Below are 16,964 nucleotides of genomic sequence, written 5' to 3'. Positions count from 1 at the left end.
CGGTCCCGACGCTTACTTCTCGTTCTTGCACTTAGGACAATCATTCCTAGTGTGGCCCTGCTCCTCGCATATGAAGCAACATCCTTCTTTCTTAGCTTCAAGGTACGAAGGAAATGAGCACGACCATTCTTCACCTGAGTCGAATGTTTCTTGGAGGCGTTGTCTAAAGACTTCGACTCCCCGATACCAGTGGTAGACAAGAAGAACTTCCTCTTGTTCTTCCCACCCGTGTCGGCAACTGTGGTTCCCTTTGCGCTAGCCATGGTATCATCATAGATGCGCGCATAATTCATGACCTCTTGCAAAGTGGTACACTTGTTGTTCTTGATCTGTAACTTGTACGAGTCAGGCAAACCATCCACAAAGAAACCTAACAAGGTCACTAGATCCATCTTTGTAGCTCTGGTATGCAAATCTCGAAAACTCTGAAGATAAACCTCAAAAGTCAGATTCAGCTTGGACATATCGAGGGCTTTGAGCTTGCCTACGATATCATAATCTTCATCCTCCTTCAGAAACTCTATCCTGAAGACCCCTTCGAATTCTATCCATGTCTATCCATGTTGCAGGCTTGGGTCGAAGTTCCTTCCACCACAATAAAGCCTTTCCTGACATAAACCCTGCTGCAAGCTGTATTTTCTTGTCATCCGGGTAAGAGTGAAACTAGAAGTGTACTTGCCACTTGTGCAACCAAGTGTCAACAACCTCCTTGGTACAAGACTTCTGATCTTCGGGAAAAGGATCTGGAGTGATGTTCAGACCTAACACTGAAGCCATGGCATCCACATGCGTGAGCGCCTGAACAATGCTAGTCAAAAGTGTGAGTGTAGTATGAATCCCTTGGAGTTGTTGTGTCAACCCCATTTGATTCGTGTTAACCTCCTCAAACTTTTCATCAAGAGCAGTGGTGAATTCACTAAAGGCTGTCTTTGTAATCAGATCATCGTAGAGACCCTGGTCATCCTCCGCATGATAGTTCACATCCTGGTCTCCCATCGCAAGCTCGGGGTCTACAGAATCAGCCATAACTGATTCAAATCTGATGAAGAAAATAGGCTGAGAGAAGAGAAGAAACAGGTGGTCTCGAAACTGGGAGGCTGGAACAGAGAGAAAACCTGACAAAACAGAGGGGGATGAGAGAAAGAGGCTGGCTGGACAAAAGGAGAAGGGGCTGGCGGAGGCTGTCAATCCAGGAGCCGAGCTCCTTGCTGGCCCGTATAGAGGTCTGCAGCAGGCGGAACCAGAGCGTCAAATCGGGAAGGGGATTTGGTGGGGTAGAGGCTTGCGCACAAATCTGCCCATAGGGGAGGAGCAGCTGCTGCGAGAAGGTCTAGAGTGGGGAGCGATGCTTTTAGAGGGCTCAGCCTCTAAGAAAGCGCCCCCCTCCTAACTTGGAGGGGTAGTGCTTTTTTTAGCATCCAGGCCCCCCCCGAATTGACACAGCCTTGCCTACGGCCTGCTCCAAGCTATGGCGCACCCCTCGACTCCCTCCTTGGCTGCGAACAGCCCTTGGCACCCTCGTGGTCACTCCTCAGCCTACCGTACCTGGGTTCAACTGAAGCTCCGCCTCAGCCCATTGCTTACCAATGATCAGCCCATCACTTCACTCCTGCGAGCGCATCTCTCCTGCAATCTCTCTCCCTTGCAATTGTTCTCTGTCCCTCCAAGCTACACCTTGCTCTCTCTCTCACCTAACGCCTCAGTTCAACTTCGAATTCACTCATGCTCTGCATGCTCCTACCTTCTTTCCCTAATCTTAACCACTTTCCTTAACCGATGAACCAATCAAGCACTGACAGAGTAATGAACATGAATTTCGAAATTAGGGCATACCTAGAGAAAAAATCGTCCAAAATTATCGCAACAGAAGTTCCAACCTCAGGAGTTGGCTCTAATACCAACTAACACAACCCCAGCACTCCTGAAACCTCTGACCTGCAAGCAAACACAAGAACACACCAAACGTGAAGAGACTGAGGAGGCTATTCACCACCCAACCATGACATCTACGGGATGCAATCCCGAATCAGGAGATGTCCCCCTCGAGCCACGAGCTGAGCTACTAGCACGAACTCCCAACCAGATCCTAACCAGCCTGGTATCCCATACCACCAGGTGGTGCTGTGAAGCCTCGGATCTGCTGCTAGGCCTTGGGCTACACTATGATGCAAGGCGCATCCGCGACTCAATCCAGGATCAGACCTAGCACCTGGGAACGAGACTTGCTCCCATCGGCTCACTGAGACCTGAACCTCTAGGCCCCTTATATAGACTCGAGCCCCAAGCGCCAAAAATAGCGAAGACCTCTAATTGGTTCGTACCCTTGCCACTCAAACCAAGAATCAAACCTTCCTAGCCCTAAGCCTCCCCAGGCTACCTAAGCTAGTCTTGTGTACCCAGTACACGTCAGATATCAATCCGTGCACATGACATCAGTAGTGGGCCATATTGTTGGCCTCATGCCTACGAGGAGCCAGGTTCATGACTAGATGGCCCTAGGGGGTGAACACATCCAAGAGGTCACCATCTACGAGAGAGGAGTCTTTCTTCTCCAATTGAGCTCCCCCATCTCACCACTAGGCCTTGGTGGAGCAAAGTCCCATTTTCCTCGGCCCGCACCTAGTGTTCTTCGTTCCACGGAAGCAGAGGATGCAACGGGACTTTACCAAGGGTATGGCAGCCTAGCTGACAAAGGGGGGCTTCTCCATTGACACGGTCACCACACCTTACAAGATCTAGGGACAAAGGGTCTTCTCGATGAAGATACGGGATGCAACTCCCCCTTCTCGGCAAGGTCCTATGTCTTCACTAGAGGGCAATGTTTAGGAGTCGCTCTCTGGCATCACTGCTTGGAAGATCTAGATCATCCGCTGCAGCTTGGTGATGACCTGGTCTACCTCACGGCTACCCTCATCACCATTTGGCAGGGCATCATCTACAAGTTGTGCGCCATATGGGAGCGTGGGACATCAAGATACACCAAGATCTGAGAGGCAGGAGCGTTTCTGTAAGGCTTGGCCTGCAGGTGTCTTTTATGTATTCACAAAGCGAGGTATTTGCTGGATGTATAGTCCCCCACCCTGGTTGTTGGCCCTATTTCAAAGAATCCCTAGGTAGTGAGCTGGGTTCTCTGAAAACAAGATGGTTGACATCGAGTTTCTCTGAAAACAAGCTGGTTCTCTGAAAACAAGCTGGTTGACAGCGAGTTTCTCTCCCTTTGATTCTCCCATGATCAGCGCCACACAGATTAGTGATTTGTATGACTGGCTGGAGGAGCTGGAGGGGATCCCACATGATGGGCTGAGGCTGGAGAGGTGAGGGGAGAGGCTGAGGGCTAAGGGCTGAGAGGGGAGCTGCCGTGGATAGCTGGCTGCTAGAGGCCAAAGGGCTGAGGCTGCAACTGCCGCTGATCAAGAGGAATGAGGGGTGGGAAGGCCTTTTATAGGGTCAACACCTCTAGAACTGATCCAACTAGGGGCAGGGCCAATGGATCTGTCAGAGGGGCAACTGTTGATGTGGCGAACCTTTGGAATGGCCCACCTGCTTTCTGAGTTGCCCAATTGCTGATGTGGTAGTTGGCATGCTGATCTGTCCTCATCTGTGCTCCTGCTTAGCTGGCTGCCATATGACACGCCAGCACCTGTTTGCTGATCTGTCTCAGAGCTGCTGGCTAGGCTATTCTTGCCAGAATGTCTACGCTTGCTTTGTAAACATCTGGAAGACTTGTAGGCTAGTTAGGACATTTTGCTCCTAGTCCTAGTCAGCTAGTTGACTTTGGGCCCATACTGTGGCTACTTGTACTTTCTTCAGTATCCATTTGCAGGTGAGCAGACTCAGGACCATCTCATTTGAAAGATCCACCTTGCAGTCATCGAGTCAAATGCGTACTCTACGTGCTGGCACAGGCATAGCTATGAAGAAAGTCACTACAAGCGTCAATGATTGACAAACATCAAAAAATATTTTGAACAATGGGATGGGAGTTTGGTCGGAATCCATCAGCGCCCGGATGGTTTGCAGGCCTTTGCAAATGTGGGAGCCCACGTGGCTGCCACATGGGCTTGAATGATCTGCTGTTGATGATGTTGCAGCCCACCGCCGCCATCCACATGGCTCCACCTCATGCTTTTGTCACATGGCTTCCTCCTGGTGGTCTGGTAACCCTGTAGCTGTCCTAGAGTTAGCCACATGTCCACAGGCTGAGGGATGCCCATAAACTTAAGTAAGAACCATGCAATCATTTGGCAGTTCAATAAATATGAGATAGACAAAATTGTGTATCTTCATTATATTGAAGAAAGCATGATACAAGCACAGCCTAGCTTTCAACTAAACAGGCACAATCATTTTTAGGGATCCCAAGAGTCAGATTCACAGAGACAAATGTATGTCTTCTTAATCGGAGTTTCAAGAACCTCGTTAGGCAGGTAGCATTGTGGAATCAAATGAAAATCTGGCCTCTCCTTCAGCCACATGGAATGCTCCATGAATAACTAAAGAGCTCTTAATGAAGCCTAATATTTTAATATAGCAAAGACGTCTAACCTCCTTCCATCATCATGGAGTCGCATTAGAAAACCAAACAGGGACCAAACATTGACCTCCACGACATTAGGAGCTTTGAAACCAGACAAGAAATACACCCCCGCTCTGCCCTCTTGCCATCTGAAGCTTTGCAACCAAACAATAAACAATAACGCAACGTGTAGTAGTCGCAGCTTTGACGTGTTGGATTGCAATCTATTCTTTCTCAGCCTCGAAAATTTTAGGCACTATGTGTTTGGATGAGGTTTTCGTCAAACCCAGAAGTTGCACCATAGTCTTAACATAATGACAACACTCGTGAAATAAGGTCCTTCTTATGACATATTGGTTGGTTCCGACACTAGAAGATTTAGACAGAAGACCAATCTCTGGGGACTTTGTCAAGGGGTAAGTTAGCCTGGGCAAGGGGAAGCGGGCAAAATGGTACTTGTCCAGCAGAAAACCGTAGAGTCTTTACGGATGTATATATTATCATATCTTACATATACCCGCACGTGGTTCAAACTTCTCGCAGTTTCACAGTTGCAACAAGCCAGAAAGTCGGGATATACCTGAGCTTTGTTATAGAAAACATCATTGCCATGCAACAAAATGTCAGCGTCCCCTTCTTTGAGGATGCTGTACTCAGCTGGATCGACAGGTTTTGGCCTGGAGGCAGAGTCAGACGCACCAAACTTCTGATGGGTTGTTAAGGTAACAGGCAAAGCTGAATGCTGGGCATTGTCCTGCATGGTAGTTTTTGAGCTAAAAAAAGTGGATGCAAAACATGAAAGGGGCGGGTGAGAAGACTGAGAGGGGAGGGAAGGGCGACGACAGAGGAAACTCAGAAAAGCTCGGCATGAACGAGAAGCCACAACGCGATTTCTGCCCAACCTCCACATGAACAAGCGATGCTCAACTGTGAAAAGTTTGAATCTTCAAATTTTGGTCAAGTTTATTCTCTCATCGGATTGACTGCCTTCATCCCTTTAGGCTCGGTTCGCACCGGTCCTTGCCCTCGCCCAACCCTTTGTAACCGTGCCCTTACCGGACTATGTCCACGGCTCCGAATTTCTGGCGATGACAACAAATGCACTTCTTTTCTCGTGATTGGCTCGTCACAGAGCCCAGAGGGCATGGGTGGGGCTGCCAATCCAACCTAGGCTGAGGTGTCTCTCCACCTCACGATAAAGTCTCCAACCTGCCCTTGCCCTCGCCCAACCCTTTGTAACCGTGCCCTTGCCGGACTATGTCCACGGCTCCGAATTTCTGGCGATGACAACAAATGCACTTCTTTTCTCGTGATTGGCTCGTCAGAGAGTCCAGAGGGCATGGGTGGGGCTGCCAATCCAAACGGAAATGTCGGAGACTTTCTCGTGAGGTGGAGAGACACCTCAGCCTAGGTTGGAGATGTCTGCCGGGTGGTGTGAACTGCCCACTGTTGTGTCTCATTGGCTCTCCTCAATACTTAGCCTGTGCCACCAGGTGGTGTGAACTTCGCCTTAGGTCAAGTTGAAACCTAGAGGCAACACTCCTTTCTTGGCATCACTTTTTCGCCCGAAAAAGGGTGTACAATTTTATGTCCACTAGCCACGGAATTTAGATGTCCTGCCCCCCACCAACTATTGCGGTTTGGTCAAAATCTAGTGCTCGAAAGCCACAAGAATTCTCACCCCTAATATTGGGCTATGGGATCGAAATAATAGTAGAGGAGAATCAACAAATTCAATAATGCACTCATAAAGAGTACTCACTCAACGACCTTATCTTATCATCCCTTATTCCACCGAAATGTGCTAAGTACACAAGGAGTGTACTTGGGCCATGTTGTCATTGCTTGAGAAGGTAATTGATCAGTCCGTTGGCTACTCAACAAGGAAGCGCTATCACAATGAATTTGTTGCCCTGGTTGTTAGAAGAGTATGCAAGTCTACGGCCATTCACCAAAGCAGCTTCCTCTTTCTTTTATATCATTTGGGATATTATCTGTCACAGAGTCAAGTCATCTACCACCGTTTATCATTTTAAAACTATACAACTAATGGCCGATCCTTGTTTTGGAGATGCTCTCATAAATTATTATACGTGCACATGCAAAAGCAAGCTATAGAGATGGCAAGGGAGAATTTGCAGGTGATATCTATGAAGGTCAATGAAGTCACATGTAGAGTTGGACTAATGCACGTATATGTAAATGGTACCCTTACATTTAACTTTTTATGTAAAACGTTTTGGTTAGATTTTTAATTCTTTCTAAGAGTTCCTCCAATTGGGTACCTATGAGTGTGTGTGTGTGTGTGTGTGTGTGTGTGTGTGTGTCTATGTGTGCACGCCTGGGCATGCGCATGCATGTGTGTATGTGCACATGCACACGTGTGTCTATGTGTGCACATGCATGCGTGCTTGAGCATGCACATGTGTGTGTGTGTTTAGTAGACATTAACAACACCCCTTTCATAGTGAAAAGTAGATAAATTTGGAGTGAAAAAAGAGAAAAGTTTTAATAGAAGTAATTTGCAATAAATATCCACAAAAAAGGAATAGACATCATTAAAGGAAGAACAATTTTTTCCAAAAGAGATAAAGTGAGTAGTAATGCTTTGAGTAGTCATTGGTAGCATCACTTTTATTGAAGAGGGGAATCTGCCTACCTGCCACCATCCAACAAGAAAAACATGGTGAGAACCAGTTAAACCTTGGTTGGGAAGACAGGTGTCATAAACACCCCTTCCTTGTTATCGGAGTCACAATAAAAATAAACACTAATCATTGACTTACAAAGCTAGTGAAAACACTATGAAAGCAAAATTGTATGGAGTAATGGTGTGATTACTAGAAATTATGCGAGGGGTTGATAAAGTGAGGGTACAATGAAAAAATAGACGTAAGCAGAATGAAAGAGAAATTAAGTTAGAAAAAGTGAGAGTTATGAATATATATAAACTAGGGGGAGGAAGGAAGTTTTTTGGAGAAATGATTTAGAAGAGATTAGGCTAGAAGAGAAAAAAGTTTTTCATTATTGAGTGGAGGAAAGGGAAGGGAGAAAAAAGGTGATAAGTTTTAAGAAGTAACCTTTGCAAACTTAAAAAAGTACATTTTGTGTAACAGATTAGAAGTATGAAGAGGAACTATGGAAAAAAGGCTATGTGGAGCGAAAAAAGAAAAACACAACGCTAAAATTTGTAGTGGGAATTTAGTAATGGAACTAAAGAAGAAGGACTAACAAAGGGCTAGAATGAGAGAGGAGAATGAATAAAATAAGAGAGGAGGGAAAGAAAGAGGGGAGAGAGATAAGGGGGAGAGAGAGGGGAAGAGGAGGGGGGGTTGTTTAAAAGAAACTTTAGGCTATATAGATAAAGAAGGTTAATAAGGGTTATCACTAATTTAAAAGCATCACAAAATTTAGGAAATGATGAAAAAGAAGGGAAAGGAAGAGAAGTGATAAGATTTTAAAAGTAATAAAAAATTAAACTTTAATAAAACTTACTATTAGTGTAAAGTATTTAGAAGCAAAAAAGATAAAAGAAATTTATGCGAATGCTTTAAACATAAAAGGATTTAAAGGGTTTAAAAATAAGTATGAAAAAATGCAAAGAAGAGGGGAAAAGGGCATAACAAGGGGGGAAAAGAAATTAAAAAAGGTTAAATAAAAACTTAAAAAGCTAAAGGAAATTTTAGGTAAAGAGGGGACCTTTACAAGGTATGTGAACTCAAAGGAGTTTAAAGAATAGCATGTGAGAAGAGAAAGTGTGAGAGTATTAAAGCAAGGAGGGGACCTGTGAGTCCATTGAGGGCTTGAGGTGGTGGAGAGAGCTCGTAGGTCGTGCGTGCACAGTGTTCACTATCCAATCACCAATGAGTGCGGGCGTGTGAAAAGATTCCGATTAGAGAGCAGTAGAGATGTGTGTGGGACTCGGGACCCACACGTAGAGATGCTAGAGAGGAAGCTTCTTTATAGGGAATGGCGGGCGCGAACAACAAGGAGGAGCAATAGAGATATAAGGCAAGGAAGGGCTGGCGGGCACGAATCAGCAAGGAGGTGCAGTAGAAGTCTGCAGCCAAGAGGGGAGTCCGAGCAAGAGGGCAGCGTAGGGAGCCAACAGAGGTATGAAGACAGAGGGACAATGCAGAGTGGGCATGGGCAAAGGAAAGTAAAAGAGGTTCTGACCAGCGAGTCAGTAGATGCAACAGTAGAGGCTGCGGTAAAGAGAAGTAGGGGGCTATGCAAGTAGAGGTGAGGCAACGCGTAGAGGTTGCAGGTAGAGGAGATTAGCAGAGAGGTGTAGGGGGGGCGGAATACAAGGAGCAGGTGAGGGAGTAAGGGGGCAAGAGTACGAAAGGGCAGGGGGGGTTTTGTAGGCAGTAGAGTCTGAGGAGGTGGTGGCAACGTAGAGGTAGCGGGGAGAGTAATGAGTGTAGAGGGCTAGAGTGTAAAGTCTGGTTGGTTGCACATAGTTCCTTTAAGTCATCAAGGCCGCTTTTTGGCTTTTTGACTCCTTTTCTAACTTGGTTTTTTCTCTTATTCCCTCCTTTACAGAAACATTCTTGGGATGTCTTGCTCTAGGCAAAGACTCTCAACAACCCACTGCCTGCTCCTTTTCCTGCTTCACAGGCAATAGTCTCATGCTTTCAAGTGTGTTTGAGTTCTTTTCGTTTATCAGGACTTGTGATCTTAATGATTTGGCAAAAATCTCCCCTCTACTCATCAAAACCCTCTCCTTCAATGATTGGGTTAAACTTCTAAAATTCTCCCATTCTGAAACTCATGGCGCTCTAGCAAGAATTCAAAAAGTTGCTGATAATCTTTCCACAATCAATCTCGGTGATACCACTACTTTTAATGAGTATCACTCCATTATCCCCGGCCTCGCCAATGACATGCTCATTCTCAATGGTGCTTTCCCACTCCACATCCTTGTCGGCCTTGCCCCTCCCAATAGTACCTTTCATTCCTTCATCAACCTTGACCTCCTCTCCCTTGAGGACAAAGCTTCTTTTGCAACCCTATCCCAGTCTCACTCCTAGCCTCCTCAACCCCTTGAAGGAAAAGAGCTAACGAATTTCGCCTCATGTGTTCCTTTACTCCCCTCCAGACACATCGAAATGAAAGCCCCTTTACTCGACCACAAAATATGGTGCCTTGACAATCTTATCTTCCTTACCCCTTTCACCATCCAGTCTTTAGCCTTCCTTTGCAACCTCTCTTCCAAAAAGGTCGAACAATGCAAAAATGATGCCTACCATGGTCGGCAACATTTGAATTCTAATTACTTCCTCACATCCCCTTCTATCTTAAAACCGGTTGATCACTCCAAGTGTGGTCTCACTAAGGAGATCTTTTTCCGCTCCAAAGGCTCCAACCAACAGGACTCTGGCTTCTCAAACAAAGATGACAATTACTATGTCAAAAACTGCTAGAATGTGTTTCGTCCTTACATTAAATGTACCTGCCTTATCAAGAAGACCAATCTCTCCTGTAAGTCCTCCATCTTGTGGCTTGACCATGTTTTATGGTACATGCTTAATCACTTGGACATCTTCTTTCCTCTCGGCTCTCTTCCAGCTAAGTTCTTTGCCTTTCTCAATTGGACCTCTTAGTTACCAAAAGAAGTCATTTTTTCCCTTATCACCTTTTATCATTTCCGAGTCATACTTATTGAAACTAACAAATCCCTTGCACCCTCCATTGACTTTACCTTCTCCTCCTCCTTCCAAAACCTTCCTGGACCTTCTCTTGCTCTTGGCATTCGCTCCCTTCCCTCGTCTTCAAAAACTAACCCCTCACTCAAACGCAAACACAATTCCCCTCCCAAGTATACACTCAAACTTCAGAAGACTTCCCTTCTTACTCCTGAGATTAATCTTTCGCAAGCTTCCCTGGTTAAAAACTCCCTGCCGACCTCCACTACTTCAGTTCCCAAAGTTAAAGCTCTTGATGATGATGATCTACACTACTCCATCGATTCGGATAAGCACCTACTTTGGCTCTTCGATTTTGCAGATTGCCCCTTCTGGTTCACCCGAGGTACGCACTGCTACTCTTCTCAACAATGGTTAATTGCATTTACAATTGTCTCCTGTTTAAAACAAACTGAAATATTTTCATGTTCTGTATGCTAACAAAATTCTAACTAAAATCCCTCCCAAGTCCCTTTATAAAAATACTCTACTTTTACATTTTAATGTTGAGATATCGAGCTCCACTCGTGATATGCCAGGGTGACCGTTGTGCATTTATGTCACCAACTTGTTAGCTGTAGATGCGGTTGATACACCGCCCATGAATAATAGCTGGATGACATCTATCTTTATGTACTCTAGTTAGTGGCTCGGTTAGTATGCCACCTTAGTTAGCTGAGTTTGGTTTGAGACCCACATATAGGGTTCACCTATTCTTTTGTACTAAGAGAGAGTTCTTTTGGCTTTCACAACTAAGAAGAGGAAAACTGTTTTCAGCCTCCACCTTTGTGTATATTCCCCCATTGTGTATGTGAGAAAGCTACAAGTGAGACTCCTTCCTTCTCTCCCACTCTCTTCACATGGTATCAGAGCTCAGTTTGTGGTAAGGAGCTCAAGAAAGCAAGCCAAGCTCGTGGTGTCTTGGTAAGAGGACTAGTATTGCTTTCCTTTTTTGAGTTTGGGAGCAAATCTCTATAGGTAGCACAGCCGAAAACTGCAAGAGTGCATTGTCTCAGATTGGGACGTCCTTCGCGGTGCGGCTCGAGGCCATTTTGGGGCCCATTTTGGTGGTAGAAGTTTTCCACAGGCACTCACAAAAGCGTCTTGTTTTTGCTGTGAGACCACTGTTCTACAGGTCAGTGAAAAGTTACCACAGAAATTGCATCGTATGCCTATGCACATTGATATTGGGAGTGACAAAATCATTCTTATTGCCTATTGATGCAAAATCGTCACTAGGAAGTGACTATGTGGTCAAATACCACTTTCGTTAGTTTTGCAAATTTGCCCTTGTGAGGGAGAAGTTGTGTTTTTTATAGTGACATAATATATTTGCAGTGTTCTGTAATGGCGTCTGATGCTCTTTCATAGATAGTCACTGAAAAGCTTGACAAGAACAACTTCCAAGCATGGAAGTTTAGAATGATGAATTTCCTTAAGGGAAAAGGCTATTGGGAGTTCATTACTGGCACTGAACAAGAACCAATTATTCCTAATGTTCCCAATCAACAGGAGTTGCAGGCATTTAAAGGATGGTCGAAGGAGGCGTGGGATACTTTGACAAAAATGTATAGCACAAATATGCAAGCTAGGAAAATGCAGCTCAAGCAGGAGTTGCATAATGTGCAGAGAGAAAATATGAGCATCAATGACTACCACATGAAGGTGAAGAAGATTGTAGATGCACTTGCTTCCATTGGATCACCAGTGGAAGATAACGAATTAGTTTCTGTGACCTTGAATGGTCTAGGAAAGGATTATGCACAATTCTGAACATCCATTGCCGTCCGTGAGAATTTTCTAGATTTTGAGGAGTTAATTGCTCTTCTAATTTCTGAAGAGCAAAGAAATGGTGGTGCATCTTTTTCAGGAGGAACTTCAAAAAAAGCTGTCTTCTACTCAAATGCTAGAAGAGGTAGAGTAGGCCGATTTGGAGGCCGTGGTAGAAATCATAATATGCAACAAATTCAAGAAAACCAGTCCCATGGAGGAGGACGTGGTAACTTTAGAGGTAGGGGGAGCCAAAGAGTTCATGGTGGATGGCAGAGAGGCCAAAATGCAAACAGCAATGTTGAATGCTACTACTGTGGTAAAATGGGTCATATGGTTAAAGACTGCTATAAAAAGCAGAATGACATCATGACTGGAAAATTACAGCAAGGCAATTATGCATCCTCTAGGAGACAGGGTGATGACAAAAATGAGCATCTGTTTATGGTGCAGCACATGACCAATTCTATGACAAGTGCAGAGAAAGCAATGGTGTGTGGTATGTTGACTTAGGTATGTCAAAACACTTGACAGGTCATGCAGAATGGATGCAGGATGCAAGGAAAATGGAAAGACTAGGATTTGTGGAGACTGGTGATGATATTGCACATCCTATTGTGCAGATTGGTAAAATTCCTTTGTCTATGCAGGATGGGAAGAAGAAATACATGTCTGATGTATTTCATGTCCCGAATATCACCAAGAACCTAGTTTCTATTGGTCAAATGGTTGAGTAGGGCTTGCAGGTTAGATTTAATCCTCATGGATGCTTTGTTGAGGATATGAAAAATAAAGGTCGCTTGATAGCAAAAGGGAAGAAGAAGGGCAGGATGTTTACGTTGGATGTGGACATGCCTGAATTGAGTGCAGCAATGTTTGCACATGGGATCGGTGTAGTTGCAGATATTGATATCTGGCATAAACGCATTGGTCATGTTAACATATAGCGACTTAAATTAATGCAGGACCAAAATATTGTTGCAGGATTGCCTAAGTTCAAGGTTGCAAAAATGCATAAGGTATGTGAAGCCTGTCAATTTGGAAAATAGACAAGGAAACCATCTCCTAGACATGTTCAAGAGAGTAAGAGGCCATTGGAATTAATCCACTTTGATGTGTGGACTACTAAAGTTGCATCTATTGGAGGCTGTCATTATTTTGTCACTTTTATTGATGACTACAGTAGAAAAGTTTGGGTGTATTTTATGAAAAAGAAAAGTGTGGTGATTTGCAAGAAGAGGTCTATATGGATTAGCCACCAGGTTATGTTCATGCTATTCATCCTGAGTTTATTTGCAGGTTGAAGAAAGCCTTGTATGGCTTGAAGCAAGCACCCAGAGCATGGTCTGACAAGATAGGACAGTATCTTGTCACTATTGGCTTTCAGATTTCCAAGGTAGATTTCTCACTTTATGTGAGAAAAACAGAGAGAGGCATTATGCTGCTTGTCATTTATGTTGATGATTTGATCATCACAGGTGATAGTGATGAAGATATCCTTCATGTGAAAATGCTATTGAAGCAGAAGTTTGAGATGAAGGATTTGGGAGAGCTGCATTACTTCTTGGGCATTGAGGTGATTAGATCCACAAGTGGGATATGGCTCTTGCAGAGGCAGTATGATTGGACATATTGTCCAAATATGGGATGGCAGGTCGTAAGCCTATTTTAGTTCCTTTGGAGCAGAATGTGAAGTTGAGCACAGATGTAGGTGAGCTTCTGGAAGACCCTACTATGTACAAATGCATAGTAGGAAGTTTGATTTATATGACTATTACCAGGCCAGATTTGAGCTATGCTATTGGGTTGGTAAGTCAGTTTATGCAGGCTCCAAGGAAACCGCATTTGGATGCGGCTAGACACATACTGAGGTATGTGAAGTCCACATTGTAGTATGGACTATTTTATGAGACTGGGTTTCAGATACAATTACATGGATACACTGATGCTGATTAGGCTGGTAGTATTTCTAATAGACGATCTACTAGTGGATATGTGTTCTCTTTTGGGAGTGCTGTAGTCACTTGGAGCAACAAGAAATAGCCTATAGTTGCCTTGTCGAGGATAGAGGCTAAGTACAGGGGTCCAGCAAAGGCTGCATGTGAGGTAGCTTGGTTAGTAAGCTACTTTATGATATGCATTAGTCTACAAATGAGCTAGTTATCATTTATTGTGACAACATGAGCAGTATACACTTGGCAAATAACCCAGTCTATCATGCTAGAACAAAGCACATTGAGGTGCATTATCACTATGTGCAGGAGAAGGTTCTAGTAGGTTTTATTGATCTAGTTTATGTTAGCACATAGGATCAGGTAGCTGACATATTCACGAAGGCATTGGGTACAGAGAAGCTGCGCAAGTTCAAAGACCTACTTGGTGTGCAGGAATTGGGATTGAGCTCGAGGGGAGTGTTGAGATATCGAGCTCCACTCGTAATATGCCAGGGTGACCGTTGTGCATTTATGTCACTGACTTGTTAGCTATAGATGCGGTTGGCTTTCATAACTAAGAAGAGGAAAACTGTTTTCAGCCTCCACCTTTGTGTATATTCCCCCATTGTGTATGTGAGAAAGCTGCAAGTGAGACTCCTTCATTCTCTTCCACTCTCTTCACATGTAATTCCCTTTCAAACACTATTCAATCCTTTGACACTTTTGCTTGTAGTTGGAAATATACGCCTCCCCTTAGATTCCTTCTCTATAAGCCTACACTAACTTTCTTAGCAGAAAACTTCACCTCATCTTGTCTTTGCACTTCTCTCAAAAGGTTTAAACCCTTTCTCAAATCCTTTGATAACAAACTTCATATTTGTACCTCTGACCCTATCTTCTTTCGTCATCCCTTTCTCCGCCCCCACATTCGTTATGGCCTCAATCACATTCCTATCACACCCTTAGATCCATATCTCACTCTTCAAGCAATCATCCAAACCTTTCACGATGTCTATTTCTCCCTAAATTTGGACCCTAACCCCCTTTTAGAAAGCCTCTCCTTTCTTTTTTGGAAAGATTTCCGTACCTTCTTTCCCCTCCTTAAAATCCAAAAGTCACCTCTCGAAGATAAAACTCTTCTTGACGAAGTTAACTAGCTTCTTGGCCATGTTTTCATCATCGGTCTAGATAAGGCCTCCCAAACCCCCATCATTCTTTGCAAATTTTTAGAACACACCTAACCCTTGAAAGATTAAACTCCCCTGAATTCCTACCCTCATCCAACCCCCCTTCTACTACTCTTTCATCCCTTGCTACTACTCTTGATTCCCTCAATCTTCCCTTTTCTTTCAACTCTTTACCCTATCTCATGTGCACCTACAAGGCACATAAACATAGCTTTTGTTGCTTTATCAATGCCCATAATTGCATCTTCTCCTCACTTATTGATCTCTTAGCCTTAGGGCTCAAAGAGCTAAAAAACGTCATCTCTCGAGAGGGAGAAAATCGACATTCCACTTATAAAAACTTTCTCAATGTTTCCAAAAACATGCTTTGGGGCATTGATTCTAACCTACAATTCCTTGTTAATTTACCCCTAGAGATTCTCTCCTTATATTCTGCTGACATAGCAAACTGCTACGAAGCCATTCCCCACTTTGGCCCTTTTAGCCTTATGGAATCCCTCATCTATTTTTGCAAACTTACTTCAAAAGTAGGCTACAAAGGCTTCTATCTCAAGTTTAGTAGTTTCCACCTCACAAAAAGGGCTAATGTAAAAACTCTTTTTAGATTTGACACATTTCTAAGCTACAACCACCTTCTTCTTGATTCATGTGTTATCCAAGCTGGCTCTTTCTGTTGGACCCAATCTAAAGGCATCCCTATGGGCTTCTCTTGTTCACCTCTTTGCTGCCACCTGTATCTCACTTCTTTTAAGTTCAAGTTCATAAAGAAGTTAGCACGTCTTGGCCTTTTTGACTTTCTCTCTCTCTTTCTCCTTATCTTTAGGTATGTCGACAACATCCTCTTCATCAATAATCCCCTCATCACCAATTTCCTCGATGCCTCTAGACCTCTTAATGACAATGACCCCCTTACCATCTACCCCCTTCACATCATCTCCCTCAATTGTAGCTTAACCTCCTTTATCAACACCAACCAAAATCTCATTGGACTCTCTTGCACCTTTTTAAACACTCACATCTCCCTTTCCCCCCCTTTTCTTGGAGATTTCTCTTCCACATTTGTCTGGAAGAAAAAACTCCCTAATTTTCCCACCATCTCCTTTATTTGTTGCCATAGCAACCGACCTTTTTCATCATCTTACAAAGTCTACCTAACCTTTATTCTCCCTATCCTTTACTCATGTTCTGACGAATTTGATGCCTTTTTTCATTTATCTTTACTTATTGACATTTGCAAGTGTGATGTACTCTACTGGGGCAAAGGCGGGTACACACACACACACACACACACACACTTCCTATTCATTTCTTCCTTAACATTTACTTTACATTTCCCCCCCTTCCCCAAACCCCCCCCCCTCCTCCTTCCTTACATTTACACTCTCTGTCCTCTCTCTCTCATTACATTCCCTATTTCCCCTATTTCCCCAAAATTTTCCCCTAATTTTCCTAACCCCTTTCCCTATTTTCCTACCTTTTCTATCTTTCAATTCCCCCCTTATATTCCCCTATTTTCCCCCAAACCCCCCTTATTTTTCCTATTTTTTCTACTTTCCTAAATTTCCTAAATTCTTTTTTCCTATGTTCCCCTAAATTTTCCCTAAACCACCCCCCCCCTTATTTTTCCTTAATTTTTCCTTTCTTCCTTATTTTCCTATCCTTTCTCAATTCTAAATTTTCCCTAATTTCCTATTTTCTTCTGGTTCCTCTGGTTCCTCAATTTCTAATTTTCCTTACTGCATCCTCTAGTTCTTCTTCTTCTTCTATCTCTGCTTCTTCTATAAGGTTTGCTGAACATCTCGTATTTGCATAGCACTCTTTCTCAAAATGTCCAGGTTTTCCACAAAAGTTGCATTTCATCTTGCTCTTG

General features: G+C 43.8%; 1 protein-coding gene across 2 annotated transcripts in view; it reads right to left on the bottom strand.

Annotated features, from left to right (window-relative positions):
• The window catches only part of LOC147894076 (tRNA (guanine(26)-N(2))-dimethyltransferase 1-like), a 41,533-nt gene extending 36,051 nt beyond the window's left edge, over positions 1–5,482 (bottom strand). For both annotated transcript variants that reach the window (XM_087384459.1, XM_087384460.1), the window contains exon 1: positions 5,097–5,482. In XM_087384459.1, the coding sequence (XP_087240585.1) occupies positions 5,097–5,426 (330 nt within the window). In that variant the 5' untranslated portion in view covers positions 5,427–5,482. The remainder of the gene's footprint in view (positions 1–5,096) is intronic.
• Between the last annotated feature and the right edge of the window lie 11,482 nt (positions 5,483–16,964).

The sequence above is a fragment of the Dipteris shenzhenensis genome, chromosome 14 (assembly GCF_047967505.1).
Source record: "Dipteris shenzhenensis isolate YYH24624 ecotype China chromosome 14, Dip_SZ_1.0, whole genome shotgun sequence".
Taxonomy (NCBI): domain Eukaryota; kingdom Viridiplantae; phylum Streptophyta; class Polypodiopsida; order Gleicheniales; family Dipteridaceae; genus Dipteris; species Dipteris shenzhenensis.
Note: the sequence above shows the minus strand (reverse complement) of the source record. Positions and strands in the feature narration are given on the sequence as shown.